Source organism: Crocodylus siamensis, chromosome 3 (genome assembly GCF_052110815.1).
Source record: "Crocodylus siamensis isolate JL-2025a chromosome 3, ASM5211081v1, whole genome shotgun sequence".
In the NCBI taxonomy this organism is placed as follows: Eukaryota; Metazoa; Chordata; order Crocodylia; family Crocodylidae; genus Crocodylus; species Crocodylus siamensis.
Genome location: NC_143397.1, coordinates 98080951 through 98092961, shown reverse-complemented (window position 1 = coordinate 98092961; position 12011 = coordinate 98080951). Strand labels below are relative to the sequence as shown.

The following is a 12011-nucleotide window of genomic DNA, read 5'->3' as shown; positions in this document are numbered from 1 at the left end:
CAGATGCATCTCAAGTAGGGCCAACGAGGTGATCCTCCCCCTCTACGCAACAGTGGTCAGGCCACAGCTGGAGTACTGTGTCCAGTTCTGTGCGCCCCACTTCAGGAGGGATGTGGACAACATTGAGAGGGTCCAGAAGTGGATCACCCGCATGATCCGGGGACAACAGGGGAGACCCTACAATGAGAGACTACGGGACTTGAACCTGATCAGCCTTCACAAGAGAAGGCTGAGGGGGCACCTGGTGACCATCTATAAACTCACTAGGGGGGACCAGAAGGGTTTGAGAGAGACCTTGTTTCCCCTAGCGACCCCTGGCATAACAAGGAATAACGGCCATAAGTTGTTGGAGAGTAGGTTTAGATTAGACATCCGTAAGAACTACTTCACAGTTAGGGCGGCTAGGATCTGGAACCAACTCCCAAGGGAAGTGGTGCTGGCTCCTACCCTGGGGGTCTTTAAGAAGAGGCTTGATGCCAACCTGGCTGGAGTCATTTGAGCCCAGTTTTTCTCCTGCCCAGGCAGGGGGTCGAACTTGAAGATCTACAAGGTCCCTTCCAACCCTACTTCTATGATTCTATGATCAAACCCAGATTTTTTCTTTAAATCAGATTTTGATTTAATCATATTTTTACCTTTTTTCTTAAGATGCTTTGTTTTAAAAAATAAATCTATATATAGTTTTAATATAAGATATGTTAGAGCTCGAATATATCATCATGGATTAGGAATTGTAACTTCTAATTATATACTATTTGAGACACTATATTCATGTAAACTTTTTAGAAAAGTTTTATAAATAGGTCACAACATGGACATTAGGGGTCCAATCTTATGGGGTTCCCATAGGACCCTCTAGAGGTTCGTAAAGATGAAAGAAAACCACTTTACCCAATGGGACTCAGTGCTCAGTCTAGAAGACCCCATTAAGAATCTCTGTGATACTTAATTTCAGTTCTCAAACTGTGGATTTGTGTCTCCAGAGATAACATCCTTGTTAACTGCAGTATATGGAGATGAGAGATAACAGACCTGATTACCTACCTGTCAGCCCTATTGTCTCTGCAAGTTTGTGTACACAGTCAAGCCCTCACCTCTCTCTAAAAGTGCAAAGTTTCAAGAAGTTAAATGAATAGAGGATTGCTTGGGGTGGAGGAGATCTGGGCAAAGAGGAGGAGTCTGGAAATAAACGCAAGGACGGAAGGGCAGCAGAAACAAGAGGGACATTTTTGAGCAGAATATTCTGGAAGTCTTGAGAGATAAGTTTACCAAGTAAAGCCTCTCCATTGATTTGAGATCTAGTGAGGAAGTGGTGTCGTAGAAGGGAAAACCTATCATAGCATCAGACTTGTCAGGCCATAAAAGAGACCCTGTCTGGGAATATTTTAATGCAAGTTATATCAAACAACAAGAATGCACTTTTTGTAGAAAAAAAAAACAACTAAATCAAGGCTTCCTGTCCAGTGATTTAAATCTATTTGCTTTAAATCAATCAAATCCACCCTGGCTGGGGTTTGCTTTGGAGTGAAAAGTAGAGTATGTATATTGGGTGTGCCCTGATCCAGAGTGTACATGCAGGGGTTAAGTATGTGGTAGAATGTAACAGGTAAGCAAAAAGTTTATTCATAATTATGTTAATTAATCTAGGACTTTTAGCTTCTGGCAGGAAAACAAGTTTTTAAAATGGAAATAATGCCTTCTCCATGTTTACTCCTCTAAATATTTTTTTCTTGGAAATAGGCTGGACCTTTGCATACGCAGCCAGCATTGATCAGTCTGGTTTTACTTTGCTTTGATGAATGCTTTCATGAAGTATGTGTAAGCAAGATATACAAAGGAATATATAACAGAATCCACCCCTCTTCTGTGATAGTAACAAAAATGGGCTCACTCTCAGTGACCCATTTGTGCCAAGCCAAGCAGAAGTTCATCAGACATGACATTATTCTATTCTGTAACTGTGGGTATTTATTTTGAATGCCTGACCATTTCATTTTCTGCAGTAAGAAAAAGCCGCACCCGTGTTTAAGTTCCTCCTGTAAAATGCCTCTAACCAAGTAAACTGATGTTTTATCACAGGTTGTTCATTTCCATTCCTGCAGAACCACTTCTGTTTTGTTATCTCGTACCAACTGTTTTAACACCACCAAAGATCTGTTTGGATAATGATTTAAATCTGTTTACTCACCTGTAAGGGGTGGGAGGGTGGGAATGCTATACAGTTGGCTCTCCTGGATCCAGGAACTGGGAACCAAACCCAATCTTGCAAACAATGCTGTCTAAATGACAGAAGCAATAGCTCTCTTGCCCCATTCTCTATTAGGCCCCTCTCAAGTGCTCTTGATTAAGCATTAGAAACAAGCGGTATTTTATAAAGAAACTGGCTTCAAGCAAAGAGGAGTTGGGCACTACCTTTCTATAGTTCTTCAGAAACAAGCAGTGTGGAGGCAAAAGAACTCCAGCCAACCTTAGGGCTAAGTACAGACATCCAAAAAGCCCAAGGCATAATTGTGCTAAGTTAGGCAGTTTCCCATAATTAGTGTAGTTGAGATTGGCAGCGAGCAGAACACACATTCGCCCTTTGGTATGGGGGGCAAATCTTAGCCTGGGTTCTGCCATTTTTTAACCAGTTTGTGTGTACTGAACTTCTCTTCTGTTATGGGTATAGACCGGTTTCCGATGTAAAGATCCTGGGTTTTTTTTCCTTAAATATCGCAAAATCTCTGATATTTCCAAAATTCTCTATTAAAAACCCCCAAATCTGTGTTTTTCTGCAATTAAAATGAAATGTCACTATGTATGTATGTATGTATTAGTTGAACACAATAAAATTGATATACAGTAAAAGCTATGTTATCCGGCACTTTACCATCTGGAACGCTCTATTAACCGGCATGCAGATCGATGCAGCAAAAGCGAAACCGGAAGTCCCACCATGGCACTTCCAGTTTCACCGAGTCCCACTTCTTCCTTGTGGACCACAGCCCATGGCAAAGCAGCCTGTGCAGGGCCCTCCCCCCTGTCCCCCGGCACACTGACACCAGGGAGTGAAAGCCCTGGTGCGCCAGACACAGCGGGAGGGGTAACAGCCTGAACAGGTAAAGACGCCTCTCAGATAACTGGCATATTTGATTAACTGGCACCCCCCATTCCCCATGGGTGCTGGATAACAGAGCTTTAACTGCATTTACAATTTTAAAGGAATTTAAAAGCTAACCAGTGTCTCAATCATAATAATAAACTAAAAACCTGTATATTTTGGTATTTGATTTTGGTTCATCATAGAAAAACAGAACTCCCCTTGACCCATTTGCTCACCAGGACATGGGTCCAGCTGCAGCTTTCTGGTGCTGAGCAGCCCTGCCCATGCCATTTCTTTTCACTCCCAAGCCACAGCCCCCACAGCCCCGCAGGTGCCCCTCACTCCCACCCTACTGCCCCCAGCCCCACTGGTGCCCCACACTCCCAACTCAGTCCCCCATCCCTTGCTGGTGCCTGTCACTCCCAACCCATAGCTCCCCTGCCTCCCCCATCCTGCTGGAGGGAGTACCCAGCTGCCACGGCCTACAGCCTGCTGCCCATCCCAGCAGTACCCCAGATACAGCTGCTGCACACAGGAGGCAGCAACTGCTGTAGCTGGAGCAGGGCAAAGAGCTCAGCTCCCCCCTCAGGGGCCTAGCAAGAGCTGACCTGAGCTGAGCCCATAAGGGACTCTGGCACAAGAGGGCAGAGCGTCTCGTTGCTGCCACCACCACCAGGAGCCCCATGCCAGCTGTGCTGCCTTGGTGAAGCACCCCCTGCCTGCCTGGCAGAAGTGGGGGACAACTCTGTGCTGAGCCTTCCTGCCCTCCTGTATTGAGTCCACCCTCTGGGCTGCAAGGGGCTGCGGCAGGGAGTCCCACAGGCAGCCTACAGCCACCCCCTCCCTGCACACAAATCGGGGTGGGGGGAACATGCCCCACCCCCATTCCCCCCTCCCCAGGAATGCATGCAGCAGCAGCAGCGGGGACCCAGCTCCCCCCCGGATGAGCCACTCTTGGCTCCATCCCACTCCCTCATCCAGGCACTGCAGCTTCCCTACACACCTCCTCGGCACCTCAATCTGCACCCCCCTCCCCAACTCCTTCTCACATCACCTATACCTCCTCCCATAGACTCACCTGAAGGTGAGCTGCTCTCCTCTGCCTGGCTGCATTGTTGGCCACTTGCATGTATGCATCTACACACACACGCATGTGGTGCCTGCTGAGCCCCGCTCCCCCCATCTCTAAACAGGCCCTTGCAGGCTGGAACTCTGCCAGCTTGCAAGGTGAAACATATGATTTCCTGCATTTTTTCTCTTTAAAGAAGAAAAATCCATATTTTTCCCATAGTGAATGGAAAACCCACATCACCCATCACTATACTTTTAATAAATTTTGCTTTCTAAGGCTAGCATTAGTAAGTCTCCTTGAACCTAGGAAGAAACAAAGGGAAAGAGAAATAGAAATGTATCCCATTTCAAAAATGGAAACAGCAATTTTTGGAGACTGTTCTGGTAGGCATTTATGTATGAGTGGAGAGTATAATGAACCCTCTCTTTTGAATTTCTCTTTAGAACAATTGCAGGCTATTTATTTATATGTATTCACTTACATCTAGCGCTAAGTGGCTTTGGCTGGCAAAACCCTCTTTGCTGGCAAAAGCAAAATTCAAAATAAACAAAAACAAAAAAGGACGATGGTCTTTTTTTATGCTTTGAAGCCGTCTCAGTGCACATATCTTTTTTCAAACCTTTCACATGTAAACAGAATGGATAAGCTTTTACTGGCTTCCACATTCTCATGAGGGGAAAATATAATATTTTTCTTCTCTTCCTGACCCCTTCACATCTTTAAAAAAAAATCATCTAGTTGTTCTATGGATAAGTCATCTTATCTGGAAGGTCATTTGCAATATTTTCTTTTTGTGAACTACATAGCCTTCTAGGCACATTACAATACTTCTCCAGATTCCTGCAGAGTGCTCTAACCTTCCACCCATTACACTCTTAAGCTAAAAAATTATTTCTACAGCTTATTTCTTCATGGTATTTTTGCATACATGCAGCTGTAGAGGAAAACACAGCTGAGGAGGTGGTGTGTGGGGGAGACAGGAAAGACTGATATCTAAAACTTCCTATCCAAACCTCTAAAATTGAAGAATTGTGAATCAATTTGTTCTTATTTTGTTGCTTGGCTCTTTACTTCTAACAAGACACTTTCAGAAAGTGTGTTCACCATTTTGAAAACAGAAAATTAGTTCCAACTGTGGAATGTAGCTATATATTATTTTAAACATATAGGGAAAAATAAAAAATGCATTATTGGAAATGGATTTATTTAATGGACAAAGTTCTGGAACAGGTATCTTTTGTACCAGATCTGTAAACTGATTCATATTGGCAAACCTTCCTACACTGTCACTTACCCATCAAATCTAAATTTGATTAAGAACACCTCCCACCTGAAATCTATGCATTTAATCACAATTTTTTATCTGTGGTAACTGGATGCTAGAAAGGAAAAGTATGCGAGCAGGAAGTGTGGTCACGTGGAACGGTAAGCGAGCAGAAGTTTGGATAATTCTGAAGACTTTATAAAACTATTATGAGACTTTATGAAACTATTAAAACCTGTGTGAAGTCAATGATAGTACCACACTATCAAATTATTTTGAAAACTGTCCAGTCATCCATTTTGGGAAACTAAACCAAATTTCTAAAATTTCTGAGAGTCACCAATTCCCTGGTCCAAACAATAATTTTATGCGGTTGACTATACAACGAGCTTTATTTTATAGGAAACTCCCATCCAGCACAGTTACAGGCCCTAATCCTGCAAAAGAACATACAAGCAGGAGCTCCTTCCCTCACGGTCCTACTAATGTCAAGGCAACCCCACAAAGAAACAGTAGTCCATGCTCGTGGACCCCTAAGCAGGAAGAATTTAACTTCACCTATCACTGCTCTGCCTCCAAGTTTTGGCAGCAGACTACAGCAAACACCCCCAAGATGCCAGGACACCCATGTCCTTCTCATGACTTTGCACAGCTCCAACAAGCAGATGTGCCACCCCACGGAAGTTTGAGGGGACCATGGCAGTTGAATGAAGACACAGGAGTTTTTACATGTGTTGGGCAGCAGCAGAAGATATTCTCTTCAGCAAAGGCAGAGCTACCCTGCCAGCTTTAAAAAAAGAGTTCTGTCACTGCAGAGGAACTCAGGGTGGAGGATCCCATAGCATAGGCTAGGGTTTGTTGTTTCTTGTTTGTTTGCTTTTTTCTGAGCAAATTTAATGTTGTCCTTACATTTCCTAATTCTATGCACTAAACACAAGGTAAGCCAATTCCATTGACAAGCAGTGTGTTAAATAAAAGCAGCAAAATAGCTTTTGTGAATTAATGTTCACAAAACATGGTGGAGGTATGCAAGGCAATTTCTAAGAAAAGAAAAGAAAACCTTTAAAAATGTTAGTTTCTGAAGTTCTGCACCAGACATTTTTTCATCTCCACTGCTGTAGACAGAATAATGTATATTTTAGTGAAGTATTGTGATTTTCAAGGTACAGAGAAGGCACAAAAGCAAAAGTCCACGGCTACTTAGTCTGGTTCTTGCTTTATTTTACTTGGTTCCAATCTAGTCAATGCCCCCCCCCCAGCCATTTTGTTTTTATGTTCATACTTACTAGAAAAAAGGCCTTATGTTAGCCCACAGAGAGAAACAATTAAAAAAATTCCAGGTACTGGCAGTTGCGACAATTGTACTGTTATCAAAGGATACCAGTACAAGCTGTTATTATATCTAAGGGATTATGCAGTGGTACAAAAGTAGCAAAACCACTCCAACTTTAACATTGCTTTATTCAAGGTTAAAGTGGTATCAAATGTAGCACAACAAAACCTTGAAGATGTAACAGTTAACTCTCCCCCTCCCGCCACTGGTCCCCGCTTTTGTAAGTGGCTAATATGCATATTTGTCCATAAACCAAATTAGCATAAACTTGTAGAAAAAGTAGAGCTAAAAGGTATGTCAGGACATTATCTAGTCTAACCTCCTGTTCAAGTTGGGATCATCTCTGTCTAAATCATTCCCAGTCAAGGGTTTGTCTAACCTGCTCTTAAAGATGTCCAAAGATGGAGATTCCACCACGTCTCCAGGTAGCCTGTTCCAATCCTTAACCACTCTCACAGTAAGAAAGTTCTTCCTAATCTCCAATCTAAACGTCCCTTACTACAATTGAAGATCATTGCTCCTTATCTAATTCCCTACTGCCACAGAGAATGCTCTAACTCCAGTCTCTTTGTAACTGCCCTTCAGGGATTTGAAGATTGTTGTGATAATGTCTAACCAGCTACGTACTAGCTGGTGTAGAGTCATTACACCTTATACATTAAGTAGAATCCTGATTCCCTAATCAGTTCCACAAGGGTGCACTGAAGTCAACAGGTAGCAAGACAGGCAAAAAGTTTGCCCAGAGCTTAACGGTGCTGCAAAGAGGATGACATTTAACAGTCACCAGCACTGAGAGATCATACTTGTGTGCAGTAAAAAACTGCTGTTTTCCCCAACATGCCACTTTTCCTTCCTGGACTGAAATCACAAGTCTCATTTAATATATTAATCTTTTATTAAGAAGTTCAGCTCTGAAAATAGTTCTAAAGTCCTCAGCCGTTCAAGGGCTTGAAAGCCAGTTTCAGGAAGTCATCAGCTGATAGTATGCCTGGCTGGGGGCCAGGTAGAAGCGATAATCTACTAATAAGGGTGGAGCCACCAGGAAACTTAAAAACTCCAGGAGAGAGAGTGCTGGAGGAGGACAGGCTGCTATGCTGGGAAGAAGCCCCAAGCTGAAACTGGCTGTCTCCTGGTGTATGAATAAGGATGGGCCATTTTTGGCTTGTTTGTTTTGACGCTGTGGTTAGACTGTGGGTGCATTCTACATGTGCACTTTACTTAGGAGTTGACTAATTAGCTCCACAGTAAAGCACCTGGTCTACATGAGCACCAGTAAATTAACTCCGCCATAAGATAGTACTGTCAAGAACATTACTATCTAACAGCAGAGTCATTTAACTGCACTTATGGATGGTAACTGGGACAGCACCACTTCAAGCCAGGACAGAGCAGCCCTGAGCTGGCAGCAGGCTCAGGGGAATCAGCTACACAGTTTCAGCACTCTTGTGTCCTAGCCAGCCCCTTCACTATCCAATGCCACCACCCAGAGCCCAGGGCTGACCCTCTGAGCCTGCTGCCAGCCCAGGGCTGCTGTACCTTAGTTCAAAGTGCTGTTGTGCCCAGGAGCAGCATATTTCAGAGTTTATCAGGTCACATTAATTGCACATGTAGATGCACCCAGTGGGTACAAAGCTGTTTCTGAAAAGAACAGACCTGGCCAGAGAATGCGAAGCCAGAACCTTCAGCCTGTATCTGGAAGCAAGGTAAGTGACCCACTTACAGTCAGTCACTTTATAGGTACTGAGGCTGTTACCGTCCATATTCAGCAACTCATGTATGGCATACATGCTGTCATAAACTGATGGGTGATTCACTGTCATCAGCTGAACAAACAAAAGCAACCAAGATTAAAAGCAATGTTCTAATGTTTGGATAGAAATATCTTCACTTAGAGCCTAATTAGGTACAGCAGCCCTCTCTAGGAAAGCTTGCACTTAACTGCAGGCAGGTTATTAAAATTTAAACATGCAATCAAATCCTATTGAAGTCATCAGGACTTCACATATACAAAATGCTTTTCTGGGATACCAGCTTGGTCCCCATTAAAATTTAAATATACATTCGTGACAATTTCTGTCCTTGAATAAACACAAAGAACCAATGTTCAGGGCTTGATGCTGAAAGGCCATATAGCATCCTTTGAAGTAACTATATGCAGAAAATATTTGGAGACAGAAAGTGAGTTTACTTCTCAAATGGACTCAAATCCCTACAATAATGTCATTGAGCTTTCTGGTCCAAACTTTTAATAGAGCTGTTTAAGAACAGTGAACCTGAAATTTCTCCTGACAGCCTCTTACTCAAGGCTTCCATTGCTTATTCATCACATCTAACAAACATGGGCACTGATCCAGATTTGAGCCTTTTGATGCTACTGATATTCTGATTTTGTTTTGGTATCTGTATAAACATGAAGAAGAATCTATTAATAAAATACTGTAGCTATTAACACTTAAATCTAACAATGTCTTCTTACAAAGAGCAGTGATATTCTTCAGCAAGTGCTGAGTGCATCCCTAATACAGTATTCTGAGTGATATTGCTTTGATGACTTGAAGCCAGACCCACCAATCAAGGAAACTGCCTTAAACAGTTCCCACACAGTATAAACTACATCTTTTGTCTCACATTGTTCTACTCACCTCAATTACCTGGGGATGAGACATCATAGAGGAAAGCACTTCATCTGAAGGGACTTCCATGGTAGCTCAGAAGATGTGAGATATTTGTTCAGCCCTTCCTTCACACTCAAAGACTGCTGGTTGATGTACTGACACGGCTATTCAGATCTTGGTCATGCTGCCGTTTGCTCCTAGAAAGAATGTAAAAAGCTCTTCAGAGCAAAAACAAAATTGCATGAGCATTGCATCACCCCGTCTCAGGAAAAGGTCCCCAAACTGCCTCAAGACCCACTTACAATTAATTTAGTTTGCACAAAAAGAAGATCAATTATTTGGATCAATTACAAAAGATTCACAGGAGACATTTCAAAGAGCATGTATGAAGAGTAAATAGTACAGATTTTTTTTTCTACAAAATATTACCTAAATATTACAAGACAATGGTGTATAATCAATAAACACAATAATGAGTTACTTAATTTCAACAGTGAAAAATGAATGACTAGTAGCTCTCCCATGTGATTTTACTGCTAAACTCATAATACCTGCTCAATATTTTAAAGGAATCCATGCATATTGAGGAATGTGCTAAATTTTTTAAAAATTTCATGGTTTTCAGAAAAGCTGAAATGCCATACATAAAACATTATTGCTCAATACCCATTTCTGAAGGAAAGACACTTGTCATCAAAAATAAACAAAGTGAAATTAAGTTCAGAGACACTGAAGGTAAAGAACCCAGAGAATACAAGGAAGTACATCTTTCCCCTAAAATTCTAAGTTTGCAATCATTTTACATTTGTGTTGTTATTAACCGCTTAAATCCAAAATAAAACACTTTTGTACATAAAAATAAATCCCTTCCATCAGCTTTGTCTTGGGGTTTAACTGTTTATGATCTCCTCGGGGAAGCACAAAGAACCAATCTAAAGACTGTCTCTTGGTACAATGGATATTCTAAAGCACTCATATATTTTCCATTGTTGCACTGAATTAAGCATAGAAAATATTTCAATGGAGTTTCTATTTGAGGACAGTAAATGTGCTTAACAGTTATATGACAAAACTTACAATACCCCTTTTCATAAAACATTAAAATCTGACCTCTTTCTGGATGTGTATAGGATAGACTTTTGTTGTTGCCAATCCACCAACAGTTTGTTACTGACAGAACTCTAGAAATAGTAATCACAGTGGTGGCACTGTGCACATTGCAGTGGTACTTTTACCACTGAGTCACCTAAACGTAACCAGAATAAGTCTATATACCATGATGCTAAAAACATTTTCCCTCCTATTATGTACAAAGAACAATTGAAAGAGTAAAAAGGAATGAAAAGTCACCTGAAAATAGTCTAAGAAATTCCAGAATCTTACCTCTTGTAAATGGCATTTAGCGATTGTACTCGCACATAAAAACTACCACCTCCTACAACCACCTGCTGCATATGAGTGGACATGACAAACATTTATGCTAAGTATAGTTCGGCAAAAAGACTGAGACTGAATCAATTCAATCTTCACAGGTTAGTCTATGCTGCATAGATTGAACTGATAAGCAAGTGAACAGACATTCATTTTTGATTGTGGAAATGCCCCACATGCTTGCAGTGGCACAGGCCAGAAGCTAAGGGGTGCTAAAGCAAGCCTTCCTGCTCAGCTGCAGTGGACAGCTTGGGCCAAGGCTAGCCTGCCCACCCTGCAAAGTCGTGGGGGGAGGGGGGAAGATGCTGGGGAGGTGCTACATCCATCCAGGTTTATCTTAAACTGGTTTCAGCCAGTTTGAAACAGTTTATGTGCACTAAACTTCTGTTGCGTTACAGATTTGAACCAGTTTCTGATCACTTATATTGGTTGATGTGTAACTTCTGTCCCCAGCCTTCAAATTTCTACAGAGACTTTATGCTGACTGCATCTAGAACTGCAGAAGTCAGGGTAGATTCACATTATATAGACTAACTAAATCAGAGATGTAAGGCATGAGCTTTTGTGAGCCTCGGCTCACTTCATCACATGCAGTGCCTTTCTTGTGCGAAGTTACAGAAAAATGTTCCTATTAACTATACACAGCATCCAACAGATATACAAAGAAAAGTTAATTGGCACTTATCAGACTGTTGTGTAATCGCTTAGGTTGAGACCATTTTCCTCTCCTTAATTTATTTCCTTCAAAGCCAAGATACACTTAGTGTGCCAAGTAGGAGCAGATAAGTAACGTAGGAAAGCTGTACTCCACATGCTTTTCTGAATCAGTCATGGCTGTTTTGGTTTTTTTTTAATTCAGTCTTTTCATGCTATTATGGAATTATTCCTCCTCATAAAGCATCATCATTGCTTCAGTTATATAAACACCCCAGAATGTCTTACATCATGTATAGTTAACTACACCATCTTCGAGGCACAAGGTTCAGTTTTTCCAATTTCTTTATATAACTTTTCAGTAAGCATTCTCTTCTCTAGTTCAACTCCTCCCAAAAAATGACCTGGAGGTCCCTCTCCAAAAAAGCTTTTGGAGGAAAGCAAGAACACTTCAAACCTCCTGATCTCTTTTCAAAACAGAGTGGCCATGTCCAGATGAGCGCAAACGTGTGGTATGTGGCACAACAGGCTCGTCTGTAGCATCATGCACTGCGCATGCA

At 41.8% G+C, this 12011-nt stretch overlaps 1 protein-coding gene across 6 annotated transcripts in view; it reads right to left on the bottom strand.

Moving 5' to 3' along the window:
- The window catches only part of LPAR1 (lysophosphatidic acid receptor 1), a 123519-nt gene that overhangs the window by 73713 nt on the left and 37795 nt on the right, over positions 1-12011 (bottom strand). For 4 of the 6 annotated variants that reach the window (XM_090038838.1, XM_090038836.1, XM_090038835.1 and 1 more), the window contains exon 2: positions 9394-9563. The exons of 1 other annotated variant lie outside the window; for it this stretch is intronic. In XM_090038838.1, coding sequence (XP_089894964.1) covers positions 9394-9453 — 60 coding nt within the window. In that variant the 5' untranslated portion in view covers positions 9454-9563. The remainder of the gene's footprint in view (positions 1-9393; positions 9564-12011) is intronic. One more of the 6 variants, XM_090038839.1, reaches the window with a different exon arrangement.